Source organism: Bufo bufo, chromosome 1 (assembly GCF_905171765.1).
Source record: "Bufo bufo chromosome 1, aBufBuf1.1, whole genome shotgun sequence".
NCBI classification, from domain to species: domain Eukaryota; kingdom Metazoa; phylum Chordata; class Amphibia; order Anura; family Bufonidae; genus Bufo; species Bufo bufo.
Genome location: NC_053389.1, coordinates 819,581,972 through 819,606,493, shown reverse-complemented (window position 1 = coordinate 819,606,493; position 24,522 = coordinate 819,581,972). Strand labels below are relative to the sequence as shown.

Below are 24,522 nucleotides of genomic sequence, written 5' to 3'. Positions count from 1 at the left end.
ATTCCTGTTAGCGAATCTACGATACATAAAACACTACACAAGAATAGATTTCATGGGAGGATACCACAGAGGAAGCCACTGCTGCACGTTTACAGTTTGCACAAGAGCACCTGGATGTTCCACAGCAGTACTGGCAAAATATTCTGTGGACAGATGAAACCAAAGTTGAGTTGTTTGGAAGAAACACACAAACCTATGTGTGGAGAAAAAGAGGCACAGCACACCAACATCAAAACCTCATCCCAACTGTGAAGTATGGTGGTGGGGGCATCATGGTTTGGGGCTGCTTTGCTGCGTCAGGGCCTGGACGGATTGCTATCATCGAAGGAAAAATGAAGTTTAGCAAGACAATTTGCAGGAGAACTTAAGGCCATCTGTCCACCAGCTGAAGCTCAACAGGAGATGGATGTTGCAACTGGACAACGACCCAAAGCATAGAGGTAAATCAACAACAGAATGGCTTAAACAGAAGAAAATACGCCTTCTGGAGTGGCCCACTCAGAGTCCTGACCTCAACCCGATTGAGATGCTGTGGCATGACCTCAAGAAAGCGATTCACACCAGACATTCCAAGAATATTGCTGAACTGAAACAGTTCTGTAAAGAGGAATGGTCGAGAATTACTCCTGACAGTTGTGCACGTCTGATCTGCAACTACAGGAAACGTTTGGTTGAAGTTATTGCTGCCAAAGGAGGTTCAACCAATTATTAAATCCAAGGGTTCACATACTTTTTCCACCTGCACTGTGAATATTTACATGGTGTGTTCAATAAAAACATGGTAACATTTAATTCTTTGTGTGTTATTAGTTTAAGCAGACTGTGATTGTCTATTGTTGTGACTTAGATGAAAATCTGATCACATTTTATGACCAATTTGTGCAGAAATCCATATCATTCCAAAGGGTTCACATACTTTTTCTTGCAACTGTAAGCCCCAGAAAGAGGTACACATTTTCCCACTGTGAATACTTGGATAATGCTCACTCACTGTTTTCTCTTGATATCTGATCTGATATCTGACTGAACATGATATCAGGAGCGAAGGTATAATTATCAATAATAATTTTCAGATAACCTGCTAAACAAGCAGTAAAAAAATCTTACTGTACATGGTGCTGTTGATATTATGGAACAGAGGTAAGGAAGAATACAGGGGAACCATCCGGGACCACCACCTGCAAATTCAATTCTATCATCCTTCACCACTTTGTTAGTAGATCTAAGACTACTCCTAGGATGTCACAACATCCCACAGCACAATAGGTTGGAATTGGCTGCTAGGGACTCAGGTTACAGCTGCAGTAAGGCAGAAGAAAAAAAAAAGGTGCAAGTTCACAGGTAGCAGTCCTAAAATGCCATGGAGTAGCAGGAGAAAAGTACTAATCAGTGCACAAAAGGTTAATAAAAAAAAAGCCATACAGTCTAAGAAGGTGAATTAGTAGCACCCTAATCAGTAGGTAAAAGGAAAATCCAGAAACAAGCCTAGGTCAGTACACAGGAAGGTCTGAAAGAAATGCAAAGACACACAGACCTCAAAACAAGAGCCACAAAGTGAAAATCACAGGCAAAGACAGTCAGTTCCAGACTTAAAGGGGTTGTTCACCCCTGAGAGTTCTTTGGTTGAACCCTGGAGTGGTAGGACCCGCCATGCATACTTACCTGCTCCCTGCCATTAGGTTTAGGCTCCTTCACGCTTCCCTGCCTTGTTAACAACTGGTTTATTTACACAGGTCACATGGATGCCGCAGTAGCGAATGACTCTCGGTGTTGTGTCCTCCATGCATTGTCCTCCAGTGACGTGTCCTCCAGTCATTGCCACGGCCACAGGACCATTGTGAAACCAAATGTTGACATGGCAAGAGCGGGAGAAATGGGACTGTGAAGGAGCAGGAATCCAGAAGTGGATATGCTTTCCTCCGCAGGTCTGCCCACAAGGATGCAGGGTGAAAAACCTCTTTAAATCCCAATCCTGACTCTGAGATTAGACACTGATTGGCTTGGGATACAGGCTCACAGATAGAGTAACCAGCCAGGAATTTGGCTGGTCAGCTTTGCAACCCTCCTAAAACAGCTGTGCACTGGATCATGGCTGGGTAATCTCCTGGCATTTGAAATGAATACTCTCAGAAGGTTCTGGTTCTGTCCTTGATGGCCAAGATTGCGGGGGTATGCATAGGCTATCACTTTTTCCTATAGTGTGCAAGCACTACCACCGCTACTGGATTACAGGGTGGTCGTAGCTCTTGGATGATGTGATGGAAAAATAATCAATCCAGCAAAGGAGTCAATATGGACAATCACAATACACTAGGAAGTGCCTTGTAGTAACTTTCTCTACATTATAAATACCTTTTGCTGAAGTGAGACAATCTCTTTAAAGTCAGCTTGACAGGATAACCACATCCCCTCTAAAAATAGTGATTTAAAAATGCTAATTTCTTGTACAGATATGCTCAAAAAGTTGCATAGCCATATTTTAAAACTTTTTGAAGTAAGAAATCTGAAGTACAGGGTGTGAGAAATTCTTTTTCATGTGTTTTGTTCTGTTAACAGGCAACACCCTTCATGAACAACAATGGCAATGCCTGGTTTTCTATATGGCACATTTGGCTATACCCTTTAAATCGCAGTCTATCCAAAGGCTCACAAAGCATTGCTTGGCAAAACCATAGATGTCGCCGTGTGGAACTGTGTCGCCAAAATTAGGTAACATAGAATAAAATTGTGAATTACATTGAGAAGAACTTTTTTTCTTCTATGCTTAGGATATGACGGTTGCCTCCAGATGAGTGGTCTCGAAGAGCTTCACATGGTAGTGTTTTCGGCCTCTTACACACCCATTTTTCTTCATTCCGCGAGTCATAATATTCACAAACGTCTTGTCCAGGAAGGTTAAAGTTACATTCCACCACTTCTTCTGTCCCATTTTTAAAAAAATAACCTTTGAAGAAAACCTGGCCGAAGATAATGACAAGTAGAGCATAACATGGTTAAACTTTAGTCAGCATTCTGGGTGCACTCATACCCCTCATTTATGGAAAGTAGCATAGACAAAAAGTGGGTGCGTTACCCAAAGCTACCAATCAGGTTGGAAAATAGGGAAGAGATTTGCAGTATCGCTGCCCACACATTTCCGAGGTCAACTGATTTTTGTTAATTGCATGAACAGTCAGCACAGGGAAATAATCCAGATGAATGAATATGGGGACCCTGCAGCTACTTCAAGTAAGTGGGTCCTTGGGAAAAGAGAATACTAGCTGGCATGCTGTTGTGCCTAGAAGTCTTCTCAGTCACCCGATGCACCAAAAATAATAAGCTGGGTAGTCTCTACCTAGTTTTCATATGGATGCCTAGGCTGGGTGAGATTCTGCAAGCTCCCTATTTGTATCTAGTTCAGTCAATCTACTGTGCCATGTGTCATTTGTGCAAGGTGTGGGGGACTGGGGGCCCACCCTTGCTCAGACACCCACTGGGGGATTAACCTGTTCTCCTATAGGCAAGTACGAACCTGGTTAGAGAGGTACTCTACATTGACCATCCCTACTTGTCAAAAGGGTTCCTAGACAGTAAATTGAGCACAAAGTTTCCTGGATGACATTAAAGTTATCAGCTGTAATCTGTGAGAAAACCTGGCAGCAGGGGTTTTCCAGAATTTTCATATTAATGGTCTATCCTCAGTATAGGTCATCAATATTACATAGCAGATCAGTTGTTTGAGGAAGGTGTCGTGCTCCTTGGAGCTCCAGTGATTGACACAGATTCCTCAAAGTGACATCCAATTGATAATGGCTGTGCTTGGTTTTACAGCTCAGCCCTATACACTTGAGCTGCTCCTAGGTCATGTGACTGATGAATGCTGCGTCACATGACCTAGGAAGAGGCCTAAGCATTCCAATAGTGTTGAGGCCTCTGCGGCTCATTAGCGGGGTGTCGATCTCATATTAATGACCTATACTGAGAGTAGTCCTTCAATATGAAAACCTCTTTAGCCTTTACCATAAGGGAATCAACTATTAACTCCACTTCTACATTTCCCACTGTTGGACGAAGTGTTAACCCTTCAAATACTCTAGATAATTTAGAAAGCCAATCTTAGCTCAGCTACTGCCCTAGAATGACTTCATACTGACTATCCCTCTGCACCGATGTATATACACAGTTGAGTCACATTATTAGGAGCACTTCATATTTTCGATCTCAGCAGCGCACAGGTCATGAAGGAAGTCACATGTAGTGAGCTGGCTTAGTTGGTATATAAGGTTGTCTGTACACATATCCCTTATTGATGTCATGTGTAAAAGGGGAGATTTATCAGAGTTGCAAAAAGGGTTGATTATTGACTTTTGGGCCATGTGTGGCAGTATTTCTGAAACTGCACAACTTGTGAACGGTTCTCATGGTGCTCTGGTGAAAGTGTATTATGAGTGGACAAATGGCACCATTGTAATAAAGCAACATGGAAACTGTAGAACATCATGTGCCATTGATATGGGAGGTGAACGCTGGCTACAAAAGTGCATTAGAGGGGACCAACATGCTACAATGGAGCAGTTGGCAGCCAGAATGAACCAAAGGGCTACCAGAAGTGTCTAAAACAAAAGGTCAGCAAACCGTACAAAGTTGTATCAACAGAAAAGGCTTCAATTTTCGTGGAAGAATCAGAATTGGCAAAGGTTTGCCTTCTCTAAAGAGTCACGTTTTCTGCTTCGTAGAAAGGTTGAACATTGACGTGCCAGGTGAGAAATATCAGGAAAAAAAAATTGCCTGCAACCATTGCTGGAAGAACACAACTGGTGGTCTGGGAAATTCTCTGGGCCATCGAAAGCACTCTCAACCAAGTTGGGTATGAATCTATTGTAGCAGATCACATACACCCATACATTCTGCTTGTCTTCCCTGGGGTGAATGGGATCTTCTAGCAAGACAATGCAAGATGTCACATGGCTAGAAATGTCCAACATTGGTTGGAAGATCATGACCGGGACGTTCAAGTGCTACTCTGGCCCCTAATTCCCCGGACTTGAACCCAACCGATCATCTGTGCAACCTCATTGATCGTCCTGTTAACTCTATGGATCCTCCTCAGCTCACCCTTTAGAAGCCGTGAAATGTACATGACTCTGTGACAAGCTACCAGGACCTTATTGAGTCATTACCAGTCCACTCGACTGTGTATACAGATGTAGCAGGGTTAACATACAAACTCTTAACTCAAATTTCTTAACTCATTGTGTTATCTTGAAAAAAAAGCCAATGAAAGGAAATTGAACGTGTTTGCTTTAGTTTAGATAACACGTCTCATAAAGCATGTCTATTAACTCTACTACATCCGTATGTACCTATTTGGAGTCTATGCATGTATTACAATACATTGAAATGCTTCAACACCAGAGAACAGGTTCATTAGTTATCTGTATTTCATTACCTTATCTGGGCGTGTGGATCTTTTTTCATGCAAAATTGCAATGGCTTCACTGGAATGCATGAGTTTTATGGAGACCATGGTCTCACCTGGCCACTGAAGAATGAAGGAAGCTGTGTAGGTACCATTGTAGTTGTCAGAAACAGAACCACTGACACCAGCTTTCAGGCTTGGGGAATGAAGCTTAGCATGGAAATAGTCTCCACCATAGCTCTTAGTTCGACCTTTATGGTCTTTTGCTATGATGAGAACCTCCAACTTTTCTCCCACGACATAGGTAGAGCGAGGATGAAGCAAAAAATATATTGAAGTTCTTGGATAGGTAGAAAACTCTAAACTTGTGTTGAGCAGGGGTAGTGGCCATTCAGTCAACTTTAAAAGGGTGTGTAACTCTTTGTCCTGATGGGTCGTCTTTGGCCAAGTTGTCATGATCATTGTTGCTGTTTTACTGTTCTGCTTTAGGGAAAGTCCTCTCATATTTATTCTGTAGATGATCTGAAGATTGATGTTATTCAGACATTAAATAGGTAACAATTGTGGGTATATTCAAATATACAAATCACAGAGGTCTAAGACAAGGCCTAATGCATTTACCTTTGCAGTATAGGCTCCATCCTATGGGATATCGGCCTACATTTGGCATCCAATTGAACATGTACAGAATTAGACAGAAAAAAACTCTCCAAGACATTGAAATCAGAGAACATTTGTCCAAGCTCATAGTGGAGGATTGGGCCTATTCTGAGTTTTTCTCTGTGGCCCTATGATTTTTTTGTACACATCTAGAATAAGCTGTTCTGACTATGTTTAATTGTCACAGGTATGCTGCTTATTTCAGCCTCTGATACAATTAAATGGTTATTCCCAATATAAAGCAGATATTTGTAGCATATCCACTGGATATGCCAGAAATATGGAATTCATCAAGACAGAACTGCCCTACACTTTGTGAATGGTACTGTGACAAGCCCATACTACTTGGATAATATTATTAATCCAGTCATTATGCCTCTGCATGAAGAACACAGACCTAAATTCAACTTCATAGATGACAATGCGCCAGCTCATCAATATCGCATCATTAGGGAATGGCTGGGGTACCTCAAATGGAGTGGCCTGCTCTTTCTCCAGTCCTGAATCCCATTGAAAGCATATGGGATCAGCTGATTCGCTGTGTAGAGGCTTTTAATTCTGTACCCCAGAACCTCAATGACCTGAGGCCCGCCCTTCAAGAAAAGTGGGATGCCATGCCTCAGCAAACAATAAGTCGACTTGTGAACAGCATGAGACATTGTTGTCAAGCTGTAATTGATGCTCAAGGCCACATGACAAGTTATTGAGACAGTGACATTTTTGTGAGGGTAAACCCACCACTGGTGTTGGCTTTTGTTTCAATAAATTTGAGATGAGGAAATCACCATTGCATCCTTCTATGTAAATTCCCTACTGTCATGATATATCACTGTAGCCTGAACATTTTAGGTTTTCCATAAATTTCATCTGAAAGCCAAATATTGCTAACTTTTTGTGAGTACTGTATATACAGTGACTTTAATAAGTTTTCAATCTCCTTGAACTTTCCAGCATTTTGTCATGTGCTCTGCCCTGGATGGGAGGATGTACTTTAAGGTGGACATGGATAAGGTGTCAAAAGGATCTGGCTTTGTTGATGTAATGCAGCATTACAGCTGCCACACAAAACGCTGACCCAGTGGGTTGTGAAAGACATATAAAGTCCCTGGCCATAATTGCTGGTGTTAGTGATGGTTTGCACCTTGCCACACAGGAGCACTACCAAAGAGCAGCCCATGTTCCAATGTGAAAGTACAATGGAGGGACGTCTTTTTTTTTAATAATAGTGACTAGGTATATTCTATCAAGGCTTTGCACATGCCATCAGTTCCCTAAAGGCCAGGGGCGTACATAAAAATCATTGGGCCCCATAGCAAGAATCTGAATTGGGCCCCTAACCCCGCCCACTACCCACCCCTGGCCCATCCCACCTCCTGCCCTGGCTCCTCCCCTGCCACACCCCTATTTGCCAATTCCGGTATCCTAAGGGTTAAATGGGACTATCTAACCCCTATTATGCCCCCCAAAATGCCCAGGCACCACATACAGATAATACTTATGCCCAATGGGGGGGGGGGGAGGTGCAGACAATAGCAGGCTGCGTCGGAAATGAGCCTCCCTAGAGTCACCCACGATGCTAGGGAGGCTCGTTCCCATCGTGGCCTGCTATTGACTGCCCCACCATGTCGCTGGATGTTTTCATCTGCGTGACGGGAGGCAGTGGCGACACTGCGGGCATCAGGAGCAATGCGGGTGCCGGGGAATGAGGTAAGTAAGGTGCCTGGCCCCGGGCATTTTGGGGGGCATTATATATAGCCCCTTTCACTGCTGCTGATGCTGAGTGTGCACATACATAGCCACCAATCATATCCCGCCCGCAAGGTGACTGATGTGCTGGGGGGCCCTGTAGGCTCATAGAGGACTCAGGAGTACAGTGAGTAGGAGGAAAGCACATTGTCCTCCTGAGTCCTCTATGAGCCCACAGGCCCATCCCCAAAAAAAATCCCAATGCTTGCTGCTGCCTTCCCCCATCAATGTACACCAATATATGACTCACTGAAGTGAGTACTCGTGCCAAGCCTGCACGTAGGATGAAACACCAAAGAAAAAAGGCCAGCACAGAAATGAATATATGATTAATCTTTATTATGGTCTCAAACCAGGACCAGAAGTAAAAATACAGATAAAATACAATACATTACAATGTATTGTATTTTATCTGTATTTTTACTTCTGGTCCTGGTTTGAGACCATAATAAAGATTAATCATATATTCATTTCTGTGCTGGCCTTTTTTCTTTGGTGTTTCTTCCCCCATCAAAAATACCCATCCTGATACACATATATGAACTTTTTATTGTCAGACCTCTTACTGTATGTGGCACACAAGTCTGTTTATTCCATCCCCCGGGTTCTATGTCCACTGACCGGAGCGGTCCTTCCTTCATTATGGGCCGGGGTGGGGGGCTGCACTCACTGGCACACAGATGATTTTTCTTGAGGGCGGCAGTCAGATGGCGGGCACTCCGTGCTTGAGCCTGCGCTGTTCCTGCTGTGCCAGCTTTACACTGGCCAATCAGCAGCAGGATCTTTGCGCTGCTAAAAGCTGATTGGCCAGTGTGAAATGCAGATGAGCGCAGGCTCAGCCTGGAGGAGGGAGGGAGCCCGCAGCCCGGAGGTCAGACAGGGAGGGGTGGCGTGTCAAGGGGGGGCCCGGGGTAGGAGCCGGAGGGAGAAAAAAAACAAGTGGGTGGTCCACGGCAGTCGGGACGCCTCCTATGAATAAACTGTCAGTCACTATCTTATGCAGAGTAGGGGGCGGGGCCTTCCATGCGCTCCGGGCCCCCCTGTGCCGCGGGCCCCATAGCAACGGCGTGGTCTGCCTATATTGGCGGTACACCACTGCTAAAGGCAGTGGCATCCACTAAGTGGTATGGCAGCAACTCTGTGGCAGATGAGAGAAATGTTAGTTCAGAAATAGCATTGCTGCAGCAAGAAACTTCCTCTGCCAGTCAGGGGAACGCCAGCTCCAGCAAGGAACTGGTAGTGAGAGATTTAATCATTAGAGGTACAGATAGGGAGATTTGTCACAATGATTGTCGAACAGTCTATTGTACTCTTGGCACTCGAGTTTAACATATCACAGATGAGGTTGATTGATTACTAGGTGAAGACTCAGCAATCATGGTGTACATTGCCATAAATGAAAAAGTTAGAGGTACAAGCTCTACCATAGGGATGGGCTGTATCTCAATGAGAGGCCCTGTCCAAGGGAGAGGGAAAGATGGTGACTCCTAACTCACCTTGAGGCTGGCACCTGACTGCCCTGACGTCCCTAGACGGATTTCTCACCCGTACGCCGATCACGTGCCTAAACCCTGGCTTTCCCTAAGATGAGCCCTACGTAGTGAATAGGGCGGTGGGAACACTAGTCCGCACCACTAACACTAAAGGGAAACACTAGGGAGAGGACAGACAATACTGACAAAACATATAGTCCCAGGTGGGCGACAACAAACAACCAACAGGGATCCGGAGGGTAATGCTCTGGTACGACAACCAGGGATAACAGCAACTCAGCTCTAGTGGGTCAGTATAGAAGTCCAGGCAGGAAGCTCTATATCTGGCAACCAGAGAAGTGGGAGAGGGGAATATAAGGAGGTTGGGAGTGCCGGACAAGAAACAGCTGAGGAGAAGAAGCTACGGATCCCTGAGTGAGACAGAAAGGATTGCAAGGCAAACACAGAAAGCTACCATTAAGAAACAGCGCTTTCTTTAGACATAGAGCACGCAGCCACCCGCTGCGACTTCCTGACCCCGGGTATAACGGAGTCAGACGTGGCTCTTGACACCCTCATGACAGTACCCCCCTTTCCACGATGGGCCTCCGGACACTCAGCACCAGATCTCTCAGTACGAGAGGCATGAAAATGCCATTTTGGCGGCGTCAGACCATATAGAAAAATCAGTCCCCTTCCTAGTCATGTCAGTAAGGGGTTTGACAATCACAGAATAGTTTTTAATGAATTTTCTATAGAAATTTGCGAAACCCAAAAACCGTTGCAGTGCTTTAAGGTTCTCAGGAAGATCCCAATCTAGAATTGCCTGGACTTTCCTAGGATCCATACGGAAACCTGAAGCAGATAATAGATATCCCAGGAACTGTATTTCCTGAACGGCGAAAACACACTTCTCAATTTTCACATATAATTTATTTGTCTGTAGAACCTGCAGTACCTGTCTGACATGTACCTGGTGTGTCTTAGATCAGACGAGTAAATTAAAATATCATCTAGGTATATCACCACAAACCTGCCTATAAGATGACTAAAAATATCTTTAACAAAATGTTGGAAGACAGCGGGAGCATTGGTCAGACTGAAAAGCATGACTAGATTTTCATAATGACCTCCGGGGTGTTAAAGGCTGTCTTCCACTCATCCCCTTCCTTGATACGAATCAGATTGTAGGCCCCCCTAAGATCAAGTTTGGAGAACCACTTAGCACCTGCAATCTGATTAAACAGGTCAGGAATGAGAGGAAGAGGGTATGGGTCTCGGATGGTTATGCGGTTTAGTTCACGGAAATCTAGGCAAGGACGCAGGCCCCCATCTTTCTTTTTAACAAAGAAAAACCCTGCAGCCACGGGTGAAGAAGAGGGTCTGATGTGTCCCTTAGCCAAGCTCTCGGAGATATAATCTTTCATGGCTTGTCTCTCGGGACCCGAAAGATTATATAACCTGGTCTTGGGTAATTTCGCACCGGGAATCAGGTTAACCGGGCAATCATAAGGACGGTGAGGTGGTAACTTCTGACACCCTTTTTCAGAGAAAACATCCTCAAAGTCCAAAACAAAAGAGTAGCTTTGGAGGCGAATAAGCAATTGCTATTTAAGCAATTTTCTCTGCAATGCTCACTCCACTCCAATATCTCCCTGGCCTGACAATCCACCACTGGATTGTGCGCTACCAACCAGGGAAGACCCAATACCACAGGAGTGGGAAGGCCCTCCAGAACATAACATGAAAGACACTCGTTAAGGTGGTCCCCTACCCGAAGGTGTAAGTTATGGACAATATGAGTAAGGTTTCTCTGAGACAGAGGAGCAGAATCAATAGCGAATATGGGTAGCGTACAGAGAGACAAACCCATAGTCTGGGCAAACTGGGCATCTATTAAATTTACTCCTGCTCCACTGTCTAGGAAGAAAGAAATAGTCTCCGTCTTAACACCAAAAACAACAACCGCTGGCAACACAAATTGCGATGTTCGTATGGAGGAAACGTATACCCCCCGGCTGACATCCTCCACACAGCCTGGGGTTAGTAGTTTTCCGACGGTCTTTTGTTTTTGAGTATGGAAGGACAGACATTAATGAAATGACCCTTCCCCCCACAGAAAAAACAAACCCCACGCCTACAGCGAGCCTCAGGAGGACGGACCTGACGAGTAGTTCATCCTAGCTGCATAGGCTCGTCTAGGTCTGTACAGACTAACTGCTGCTTGGGAGGGGTTACTAATTGCTCAGGATATTTCAATCTGTCCCTAAGATGTCTATCTATTCTGACAGAAAGGGACATAACAGCATCAAGGGAAAAGGGGGTCTCATACAGCGCAAGCGCATCCTTAACCCTTTTGGATAACCCAGAGCAGAACTGACTCCTGAGAGCCGGGTCGTTCCACTGGGTATCCGTAGCCCACCTACGGAACTCTGAGCAATACTCCTCTGCTGGCCGCTCCCCCTGTAGCAGTCTCCATAATTTCGACTCAGCCAGGGCGACTTGGTCAGGGTCATCATATATGAGACCCAAAGCCCCAAGAAATTCCTCCATAATCCCCACCCGCTGTTCTTCATTACCAGAGGAGTAGGGGCGCAGCCTAAAATATAACTTACAGGCCTCACGGAATGTCACAAATTTGTCCCTTCCCCCAGAAAATCTGTCAGGAAGAACAACCTTGTATTCTGGAGCAACCTGGTTACCCATAGCAACTGCAGGACTTGCGGTCTGCTGCAATTGCTGCTGTTGCTGGAGGACCGACGCCTTCAATCCTGCCACCTCCAAAGACAGGCCTTGAAGTTGCTTTGTCAAAGCGGCAATAGGATCCATGCTGGATTTTAAATAGGCAGAAGAGAAAAAAAAATAATAGGGGCCAGATATAATATCACGACCGGCGTGCCGATCACATACGTGACGCAAAGGGAGGGAAAAGGAAGGCCCTGTCCAAGGGAGAGGGAAAGATGGTGACCCCTAACTCACCTTGCGGCTGGCACCTGACTGCCCTGACGTCCCTAGACGGGTTTCTCACCCGTACGCCGATCACGTGCCTAAACCCTGACTTTCCCTAAGATGAGCCCTACATAGTGAATAGGGCGGTGGGAACATTAGTCCGCACCACTAACACTAAAGGGAAACACTAGGGAGAGGACAGACAATACAGACAAAACATATAATCCCAGGTGGGCGACAACAAACAACCAACAGGGATCCGGAGGGTAATGCTCTGGTACGACAACCAGGAATCACAGATACACAGCTCTAGTGGGTCAGTATAGAAGTCCAGGCAGGAAGCTCTATATCTGGCAACCAGAGAAGTGGGAGAGGGGAATATAAGGAGGTTGGGATTGCTGGACAAGAAACAGCTGAGGAGAAGAAGCTACGGATCCCTGAGTGAGACAGAAAGGATTGCAAGGCAAACACAGAAAGCTACCATTAAGTAACAGCACTATCTTTAGACATAGAGCGCACAGCCACCCGCTGCGACTTCCTGACCCCGGGTATAACGGGGTCAGACGTTGCTCTTGACACCCTCGTGACAGGGAGAAGATGGCTAGAAGGTTGGAGGAGTGTTTAAACTTGGGACTGGGGGAGGGTAATTACATTATAGGAGGGAAGGAGAAGTGCAGATTGAGACCTGTGGCAAGGTAAAGGAAATGGGGGAGGAATGGAAGGATGGCCTAGAACAGTTTATAAGGAAAGGTGTAGGGTGAAAAATATACAAAAAACTCTGAATTGTATGTACACTAACGCCAGAAGCCTGACTAATAAAACTGGGGAAATGGAAGTAGGATTATGATGCAGGATTAGGATTATGATGCAGTGGGAATAACTGAGACATGGCTGGATGATAGCTATGACTGGGTGGTTAACGTACAGGGTTACAATCTATTTAGAAAGGATCTAGGGATGAGCGAATCAACTTCGGATGAAGTTGCAGGAGCTCCGTACAGTTTTAGAATGTATTGGCTCAGATGAGAAGAAGTTTTTACTTTGCAAATAACTTTGCATAATAACTTCAGAAATTGATTTATACTGTAAAAAAAACATTTCCCGAACTCGGGTTCGGTTCTAAGGTACCACTTGGAACCGAACCCGAGTTCAGGAAATGATTTTTTACAGTACAAATAAATTTATTAATTTATTGCACAAAGTCTCGTGAGACTTCACAAAGCAATATCTTCGGCTCATCAGAGCCAATACATTCTCTAATACTGTACAGAGCTCCTGCTCCGTACAGTATTAGAACAAAGTTTTATGCAAAGTCGATTTGCTCATCGCTTAAAGGATCATAAAAACCGGAGAGGGAAAGGGGTTCTCCTTTACTTAAAGTCCTGTCTAAAGTCCTGAAGATATAAGTCAGGGACATGTGGAGTCACTGTGGGTTGAAAAACATGGAGGCAAAAACAATGATAAGATACTAATAGGTGTTTTAATAGGTTGAAAGGAAGGAAATCCGGCACTCAAAATTGATGAAGTCGTAGGTTCCTTTATTTGGTCATGTGATGTATCAGGTACAGAGGTACAGAATGATTAATAACCAGTGATGCCCTTGTCAGTCTACGCGTTTCAAACGACAACGTTCTTATTCATGACTGAGGAGTGTTCTAGAGTTGCCACTTATGTAAAAAAAAAATAATGAAAAGGAGAAACCTCCCACCTCCTCCTTTGGTCACTCCCCTGGGAGTGGGTCAGCAGGTGCGGGGGTGATTTCAAATCATTACTTGTGGTTGCAGACAAAAAAAAAAAAGGTCCTAATTTTAACCCCATACATCACAAAATTTATTTTTTATATGGATAAAAAACAATGAGAAAAATTTATTTATTTGACTGTTATAGTAAAAATCCAGATAAAAAAATAATTTGCTTATGTATGCAATTAAAAAATGTATATATGGACTAGCAAGCAGAATCCTAGCCGTTCCGTACATATATCCTTCTGTTTATCTGGGCATCATAAGAAAAGACCTCTAAATGCCCAATAAAATAATGAAGAAATTCCAAAAAGAGAAACAAAAGGAACCATATGCACAACTTGAAGCTGTTATGCAAACTGTTGTAATTCCTACACCGTTCACCTGATTTGGATGTAAATACCCTCAAATTAAGAGTCCATTCACACGTCCGTTGTTTCTTTCCTGATCTGTTCCGTTTTTTGCGGAACAGATCTGGACCAGTTCTGTACCCATTCAGTTTCAATGGGTCCTGAAAAAAAATCAGACATTGAGCTGTCTGATTTTTTTCAGGACCCATTGAAAATGAATGGGTACAGAACTGGTCCAGATCTGTTCCGCAAAAAACGGAACAGATCAGGAAAGAAACAACGGACGTGTGAATGGACCCTTAAGCTGACAGTCTGCAGGTAAAGCACATCTGATTCGTTTCAATTCCATTGTGGTGGTGTATAGAGCCAAAAATGCTAGAATTGTGTCGATGTCCTAATATTTATGGACTTGACTGTATATAGATATATACAGTACAGACCAAAAGTTTGGACACACCTTCTCATTCAAAGAGTTTTTTTTTTATTTTCATGACTATGAAGGCATCAAAACTATGAATTAACACATGTGGAATTATATACATAACAAACAAGTGTGAAACAACTGAAAATATGTCATATTCTAGGTTCTTGATGAGAACTCTTGATGAGCTTCAAGAGGTAGTCTCCTGAAATGGTCTTCCAACAGTCTTGAAGGAGTTCCCAGAGATGCTTAGCACTTGTTGGCCCTTTTGCCTTCACTCTGCGGTCCAGCTCACCCCAAACCATCTCGATTGGGTTCAGGTCCGGTGACTGTGGAGGCCAGGTCATCTGGCGCAGCACCCCATCACTCTCCTTCATGGTCAAATAGCCCTTACTTTCAAAGTTTTCCCAATTCTTCGGCTGACTGACTGACCTTCATTTCTTAAAGTAATGTTGGCCACTCGTTTTTCTTTACTTAGCTGCTTTTTTCTTGCCATAATACAAATTCGAACAGTGTATTCAGTAGGACTATCAGCTGTGTATCCACCTGACTTCTCCTCAACGCAACTGATGGTCCCAACCCCATTAATAAGGCAAGAAATCCCACTTATTAAACCTGACAGGGCACACCTGTGAAGTGAAAACCATTTCAGGGGACTACCTCTTGAAGCTCATCAAGAGAATGCCAAGAGTGTGCAAAGCAGTAATCAAAGCAAAAGGTGGCTACTTTGAAGAACCTAGAATATGACATATTTTCAGTTGTTTCACACTTGTTTGTTATGTATATAATTCCACATGTGTTAATTCATAGTTTTGATGCCTTCAGTGTGAATCTACAATTTTCATAGTCATGAAAATAAAGAAAACTCTTTGAATGAGAAGGTGTGTCCAAACTTTTGGTCTGTACTGTATATCAGGAGTCAGTACAGAGATCTCTCCCATCATCTATTTCTCCCCAGGACTGTGACTGTGACGAGAGGACATCCACTGCGTCTGGAGGAAAAAAGGTTTCTACACAAACATAGAAGAGGATTCCGGACAGCCATTCACTGTAATGCCAGTAACCAACATGTGAGTGCCAGTACCTCCGCACAAGTTTATTGGCTGCGTAGCAGCTAACAAACGTGCGGGGAGGAGACTCGAGCATCGCACTCGAGCACACGCGGTGTTCGGCCGAGGGATGCTCAAATAAAATTAGTGTTCAGCAGAGCATGCTCGCCCAACACTACCAATAAGCCCTTTTTTCCCAGTAATACGAGCCAAAAAATGCTATAGAACATATAACTGCACCGCACAAGGGCAAATAAGATGTAGAAATATTTACTTCTAATAAACCCTGTTAATGGCTGTATCAAACAGCACTTGCACCCTAATAACAAAGGTTTGCTGGAATTTCAGAGCTGTATAATAGCAATTTGGATCCCCAGTCAGTGCAGCAAGGTGTAATAGGATTGTTCCTATTATCCAGGCTGTAACCTCTCCCACCTAACCTTTTTCAACATAAACGCTGTGGATTAATTCCTCCCTATCTTTTCCCTATGCCTTGAATAATCTTTATGCACATGGGAAGAAATAATGCAAGTCACCCGTACATACTAAATGGTAAATCACTCGGTAACACTGACATGCAAAAGTGTAACATCCCATACTAAACTCTTTCTCCCCGCTACATCATGTCAGGTGCATACAGTGGGGGAAATAACTATTTGACCCCTCACTGATTTTGTAAGTTTGTCCAATGACAAAGAAATGAAAAGTCTCAGAACAGTATCATTTCAATGGTAGGTTTATTGTAACAGTGGCAGATAGCACATCAAAAGGAAAATCGAAAAAATAACTTTAAATAAAAGATAGCAACTGATTTGCATTTCATTGAGTGAAATAAGTATTTGAACCCCTACCAACCATTAAGAGTTCTGGCTCCCACAGAGTGGTTAGACACTTCTACTCAATTAGTCACCCTCATTAAGGACACCTGTCTTAACTAGTCACCTGTATAAAAGACACCTGTCCACAGAATCAATCAATCAAGCAGACTCCAAACTCTCCAACATGGGAAAGACCAAAGAGCTGTCCAAGGATGTCAGAGACAAAATTGTAGACCTGCACAAGGCTGGAATGGGCTACAAAACCATTAGCAAGAAGCTGGGAGAGAAGGTGACAACTGTTGGTGCGATTGTTCGAAAATGGAAGGAGCACAAAATGACCATCAATCGACCTCGCTCTGGGGCTCCACGCAAGATCTCACCTCGTGGGGTGTCAATGGTTCTGAGAAAGGTGAAAAAGCATCCTAGAACTACACGGGAGGAGTTAGTTAATGACCTCAAATTAGCAGGGACCACAGTCACCAAGAAAACCATTGGAAACACATTACACCGCAATGGATTAAAATCCTGCAGGGCTCGCAAGGTCCCCCTGCTCAGGAAGGCACATGTGCAGGCCCGTCTGAAGTTTGCCAATGAACACCTGAATGATTCAGAGAGTGACTGGGAGAAGGTGCTGTGGTCTGATGAGACCAAAATAGAGCTCTTTGGCATTAACTCAACTCGCTGTGTTTGGAGGAAGAAAAATGCTGCCTATGACCCCCAAAACACCGTCCCCACCGTCAAGCATGGGGGTGGAAACATTTTGCTTTGGGGGTGTTTTTCTGCTAAGGGCACAGGACAACTTATTCGCATAAACGGGAAAATGGACGGAGCCATGTATCGTGAAATCCTGAGCGTCAACCTCCTTCCCTCTGCCTGGAAACTGAAAATGGGTCGTGGATGGGTGTTCCAGCACGACAATGACCCAAAACATACAGCAAAGGCAACAAAGGAGTGGCTCAAGAAGAAGCACATTAAGGTCATGGAGTGGCCTAGTCAGTCTCCGGACCTTAATCCAATCGAAAACCTATGGAGGGAGCTCAAGCTCAGAGTTGCACAGAGACAGCCTCGAAACCTTAGGGATTTAGAGATGATCTGCAAAGAGGAGTGGACCAACATTCCTCCTAAAATGTGCGCAAACTTGGTCATCAATTACAAGAAACGTTTGACCTCTGTGCTTGCAAACAAGGGTTTTTCCACCAAGTATTAAGTCTTTTTTTGTTAGAGGGTTCAAATACTTATTTCACTCAATGAAATGCAAATCAGTTGCTATCTTTTATTTAAAGTTATTTTTTCGATTTTCCTTTTGATGTGCTATCTGCCACTGTTACAATAAACCTACCATTGAAATGATACTGTTCTGAGACTTTTCATTTCTTTGTCATTGGACAAACTTACAAAATCAGTGATGGGTCAAATAATTATTTCCCCCACTGTATGTATTGTCATCTTGTGTAGTCTAACAATGCATTGTCCATTATATGTATTTTCCAGGCCTGTATAATGTATTTGCTGTAATTTCCATGTACACCAGCAGGTGGCAGCAATATGTTCAGCAGACTTTAGCCAGTTTAGTATATCTAGACTAAATTAGTTCTTTCCAGCCTAGCTGCCCCCTCTTGGAGGAGGAGTGGAATGTTCCCTCATCCTACCTCATGGGGAGGAGAGGAAGTTAGGTCAGTGTGTACCAGCCCCCCTGCTTGGGGTAGGCTGTGTTGGTAGGAGCTCCCAGAAACAGGGATCCCAACCAAGGATCCAGCCTCGGCTGAGGCCAAGGATCACTCTTCCCAGCCTGAGTCATCTTCCTCAGCTGGTGACAAGCAAGCAGCACCTCCAGAACTACAGATCTCCAAGAAGCCATTCCCTGCGAGCAGTCCTGAGAGTACAGATCCAAAAACCAGGAGAAATCAACTACCTCCTCAGCTAGTCAGGCCCACACCAAGCAGAAGATAGACAGAGCAGAAGATAGATACCTGCCAGATCTACTAGGCATATGAATAGAACCAGAATACATATTGATTCCTGCCACATATTGCCAATACCTGCTGGGACCCAAGACTATTGCTGTACCCATATGGATTCAAGCTGCCAATCATTAAGTAAAGACAAGTTGGATTATATTTCCTGTCTGGATCTCATTCATTCCTCAATTACTCCTACTAACCGCACTCACTTTATTGCATGTGAGCCAGGATCCAGGAGTCCAGCCGTATCAAGGTAGGAAACACTGTTGACATATACAGAGACATTATCCCCCTCTGGCATTCCTTACCTTGTACGTGAGCTATTACATCTTAAAGGGCCCTGTTACAGTACCTGCGCAAGCTGCAATTGGCATCACAAACTAAAAACTATTAATTTTGCGCCAGTGTGCAATTGCCCCAATCTGGCTTACTGCAAAAGGATCTAGGAATTTTAGTGAACAGCAAACTAAGCCGTAAAACCAGTGTCAGGCAGCTGCTGCCAAGGCTAATAAGATAATGGGTTGCATCAGAAGGGGCATAGATGCCCGTGATAAGAACATAGTCCTACCACTTTACAAATCACTGGTCAGACCACACATGGAGTACTGTGTACAGTTCTGGGCTCCTGTAAACAAGGCAGACATAGCAGAGCTGGAGAGGGTCCAGAGGAGGGCAACTAAAGTAATAACTGGAATGGGGCAACTACAGTACCCTGAAAGATTATCAACATTAGGGTTATTCACGTTAGAAAAAAGACGACTGAGGGGAGATCTAATTACTATGTATAAATATATCAGGGGTCAGTACAGAGATCTCTCCCATCATCTATTTATCCCCAGGGCTGTGACTATGACGAGGGGACATCCTCTGCGTCTGGAGGAAAGAAGGTTTGTACACAAACATAGAAGAGGATTCAGTATGGAAAGGGTTACAGCCAGCTCACCTCAGCGTCCTGCATAGCGGTGCACGGAGCGGACTCAAGCCAGTCCCAGTTGCAGATAAGAAAAATAGAAGAAATGCTCCAGCACCACGGTGGATGATGTGATAATCCTGGTCTTTATTGTCACCAACATTCGAACATTCGCGTTTCGAACTGTCGTGTTCTTAGTCATGACTAAGAATACGACAGTTCGAAACGCGTAGATCCGGGGAACCGGTGGGCACCAGTGTTATTCTTTTGACTGCTGTATTTACCTGAATGTTGGTGACAATAAAGACCGGGATTATCACATCATCCACCGTGGTGCTGGAGCATTTCTTCTATTTTTCTTACATAGAAGAGGATTCTTTACGGTAACAGCAGTGAGACTATGGAGCTCTCTGCCTGAGGAGATGGTGATGGTGAATTCGCAAAAAAAGTTCAAGAGGGGCCTGGATATAATTCTGGAGTGTAATAATTAGTGTTTAGCGAAGTGAGCTTCGAATGCTTCATCTGAAGTCGCTTCATTAAAAACTTCGAAATAATACCGTACGGAGATTCGTCTCCATACAGTATTAGAATGCATAGGCTCTGATGAGCAGAAGTTAGTTATTGGAGAAGTCGCAGGTGACTTTGTTGAATAACTTCGGTAATTGATTTTTAAAGTGGAAAACCACTTTAAAACTAGAAAGTGAACTAAGCCGAGTCCAGTCCAACACACAATCATCATCACAGTCATCACCCTCCCTGCCACTTTTTTCAGCCTGTAATATGTTGACATGGGCTCCTTGGCAACCCTCTTGATTCCCTAATGTCACTGTCACCTCATCTACCAGTGCCAGTACAGTATCATGGCTACAAGTGCCATTACTACTACACCAACCTCACACCTATGCATTTTAGTCATCAGGACCCCTATCTCCACCTGAACCTCCTCTGTAAAACAGTCCAAACGCTTTAGTTCTCTCACAAACCAGCAAAAAGAAGACTATCGTGAACATCTATCATACAACATGGGGTGCTGTTGCCTCTTAGGGAAAAAAGAAGGAGCCCACTAGGATGGGGCAATTAAAACAGAGATGATGCAAATGGATGGATTATCTGGTACCATAAAGGAGGAGGAGCAGGAGGAATCTGCTGAATTTTGCCTCAAAGGCGGTGTTATACTCAGAGGAAACATTAACATCATCTTGCTGTGACTGATAGGATCAGTAAGTTATCCAGTATTTTGCCTCTCAGTAGGGCACTCTCGGTGTTCCAGACAGGATACGTGTACCAAGTAGTGCTTACTTTGATGGCACAGAGGGCTGCTGGGGTGAACAGACTACTTCCTGTCCATTCAAAGTTTGCTGACCCAGGCAGATCTATATAACCCTGGTGCATGACATCAAGGGGACCCATAAAAGAATGGTCAGAGGGCAAGTTGAGGTCAGGACAAGCAGAGTTTGCTCAATATGGTAAACAAGCAATAGGTCAAGTCAGGTAGCAAAGAGTCACAGCAGTGATCCCGTTGTAGATAGTGACACACACTGTGTTTCATTTGCATATATTTTCAGACGCCCCTATAGATAGTGCCACGTGTTCTGTGACACCGGTATATAGTGCCTCATGCTCTGTACCTTTGTATTTATTGCCAGGTTCTGTGTCTCACGCAGGTGGTGTACACACACCCTGCTTAATCCCATGATGTAATCCTGTTATGCACGTCTGGCTTCTTCTGAGATCAATGTGCCTTAGGCATCACAAAGAAGTGTTGAAATAGTTCAATTGAATGCAGGGGGGCCTGGGAATAGGTGAAGCAACCTGGTGACTTGTTGCCCGAGGAGGGAGCACAAACCCTGGGTGACTTCTGAAAAAAAAACGGACAGTTGACAAGTCTGTGGAAGTGGAAAAATATATATGGTGTCTTCCCAGGATATTTGACTGCAGGGGCAGTTCACCTGGGTACCGCTCAGGAAGGTAAGGTATATGCAGAGAAGGGGAGCAGTAACAATTTAAAACTTAGCTTTTAATATGTCTATTCTCCCAAAATAGGGAGTAAAAGACCCCTTACAAACAAAAAAACACACAAAGAGACAGACAAGACCCCTGGAGGGTTGCGCCGCGTATGTAGCGCTGCACACCAACACAGGTGTCGTCCTCCCTAGGCCTATGGTGATTAACACAAGGGCCTATGGTGGAAGGACCGTATATCCCTAGTATCTGGAACCTTAAAGGTAGTATAAGGATCAAATGGATAAGAAATGGAAATGTCTTACCAGTTCTTAAGAGGGCCTCACTTAATGACCGCGTGTTATGGGTTAGTACAGGAGGTGGTCACAAGCAGTAGGTAGGTACTTCATCAGATGTCCATAGGGGGGGGGGGGGGGACATCCAAAGTGTCCATACGGCCTGGTATTAGAGTAGCCTCAGAAAAGAAACTCACCCTAGTACCTCCCTACTTGACCTATCCGGCCCTAGTGACCTAACACGGGGTCCGTGCCCCGCCCGGAACCTTGCCCTGATGCGGAATCCCTAGGTAACCATATCACAGGGTGACTCAGGGCAGAGTCCTGTATATCAAGGCAGGTAGAGATATAAATTATATAAGTTGCATATATCTCAAAAATCAATAAAGTGAAGAAAATAATAAGCACAATTAGGGTGCGTGTCTAATGATATGTAAGCGTGTCCCAACGCGTTTCATTAGTATGACATATCCTAAGTCCACTTTCTTAAGACTAAGGCCCCATAAATCGTCAGGGGACACGGGGCTTAGTATTGTGGCTCCTGTCAGTCTAACTATTGCCACTGTATTAGGTATTCCAGTGTAGCAAGTATATGGGGGTATTTACTCAAGGAAATTACTCCACATCAAAGTAGACCATTGACAGAGTGAGGCATGTGGGATGGTGTACATAACTACTGGAGCGGTGTCACACGATGTCCAGAAGTGGCGGCATGGAGGTTCACCATGTCGTCCATCACAAGCTAAGTTTTAAATTGTTACGGCTCCCCTTCTCTGCATATATCTGTGGAAGTGGCCTATAATCACTTGTGTTCCTCTCCTCACCAGGTCTAAGCAATCACCTAACCAGCATAGTCAGTAGTCCAAGTCCACAAGTTCGCGGCTGGCCCCATTCACTATAATGGCAGGTGAACCTAAAAAACCTTCAGGTCATATTTGCAGCCACCAAATACTTACTAGAAGTGCACAAATAGTCCCACAACATTGACAGTGACATACTAGAGGGGGATCAATGACATAAATTACCACAAAAAATATGTATTTTAATCATGGGCCATTTTTATGCATCTTAAAGGGAAACTCTCAAAAATTTGCCCTGCTGGAGCCTAGAAAAAAATTAGGCTTTCACCTGACATAAAATAACTTGCGATTATGTGGCTCGAGGTACATTATGCGGTCACTAAATAACAATTTTACTGTAGCCCACTGGAGTACAGGCCCCAAACATTAGGCATTCACCATACAGAAAAGATCAAGTGATTATGTGGTTCTAAGTACACTAAATGGTCATTGGATATCAATTTTACTGCATGCCAGTACAAATACATGTCAAATACATATGTTTAAAAGAACTAAAAATATAAAATAGGATTAAAAACATGGCTAACGAAATCCCCCTTCTTGAAAAAACCCCAAATGATAATAGGTGGAATTCGATAACCCGTGGTCGTCACAGAAAATATCAAAGTGATTATGTTGCTGGAGGTACAGTCAGGTCCATAAGTATTGGGACATCGACACAATGCTAACATTTTTGACTATATGCACCACCACAATGAATTTGAAATGAAACAAATAAGATGTGCTTTACCTGCAGACTGTCAGCTTTAATTTGAGGGTATTTACATCCTTATCAGGTAAACGGTGTAGGAATTACAACAGTTTGCATATGTGCCTCCTACTTGTTAAGGAACCAAAAGTATTGGGACAATTGGCTTCTCAGCTGTTCCATGGCCAGGTGTGTGTTATTCCTTCATTATCCCAATTACAATGAGCAGATAAAAGGTCCAAAGTTAATTTCAAGTCTGCTATTTGCATTTAGAATCTGTTGCTGTCAACTCTCAAGATGAGATCCAAAGAGCTGTCACTATCAGTGAAGCAAGCCATCATAAGGGTGAACAAAAAAAAAAAAACATCTTAGAGATAGCAAAAACATTAGGCGTGGCCAAAACAACAGTTTGTAACGCACCGGTGAGCTAAGCAACACCAAAAGACCCGGAAGACCACGGAAAACAACTGTGGTGGATGACCGAAGAATTCTTTCCCGGGTGAAGAACCCACCCTTCACAACAGTTGGCCAGATCAAGAACACTCTCCAGGAGGTAGGTGTATGTGTGTCAAAGTCAACAATCAAGAGAAGACTTCACCAGAGTGAATACAGAGGGTTCACCACAAGATGTAAACCATTGGTGAGCTTCAAAAACAAGAAGGCCAGATTAGAGTTTGCTAAACGACATCTAAAAAAGCCTTCACAGTTCTGGAACAACATCCTATGGACAGATGAGACCAAGATCAACTTGTACCAGAGTGATGGGAAGAGAAGAGTATGGAGAAAGAAAGGAACTGCTCATAATCCTAAGCATACCACCTCATCAGTAAGCATGGTGGTAGTAGTGTCATGGCGAGGGCATGTATGGCTGCCAATGGAACTGGTTCTCTTGTATTTATTGATGATGTGGCTGCTGACAAAAGCAGCAGGATGAATTCTGAAGTGCTTCAGGCAATATTATCTGCTCATATTCAGCCAAATGCTTCAGAACTCATTGGACGGTGCTTCACAGTGCAGATGGACAATGACCCAAAGCATACTGCAAAAGCAACCAAAGAGTTTTTTAAGGGAGAGAAGTGGAATGTTATGCAATGGCCAAGTCAATCACCTGACCTGAATCCGATTGAGCATGCATTTCACTTGCTGAAGACAAAACTGAAGGGAAAATGCCCCAAGAACAAGCAGGAACTGAAGACAGTTGGAGTAGAGGCCTGGCAGAGCATCACCAGGGATGAGACCCAGCATCTGCTGATGTCTATAC

General features: G+C 44.0%; 1 protein-coding gene across 2 annotated transcripts in view; it reads right to left on the bottom strand.

Annotated features, from left to right (window-relative positions):
* The window catches only part of LOC120986636 (NXPE family member 3-like), a 97,842-nt gene that overhangs the window by 21,948 nt on the left and 51,372 nt on the right, over positions 1 to 24,522 (bottom strand). For both annotated transcript variants that reach the window (XM_040415301.1, XM_040415302.1), the window contains exons 2-3: positions 5,429 to 5,920; positions 2,737 to 2,957 (exon numbers count right to left, since the gene is read on the bottom strand). In XM_040415301.1, the coding sequence (XP_040271235.1) occupies positions 2,737 to 2,957; positions 5,429 to 5,920 (713 nt within the window). The remainder of the gene's footprint in view (positions 1 to 2,736; positions 2,958 to 5,428; positions 5,921 to 24,522) is intronic.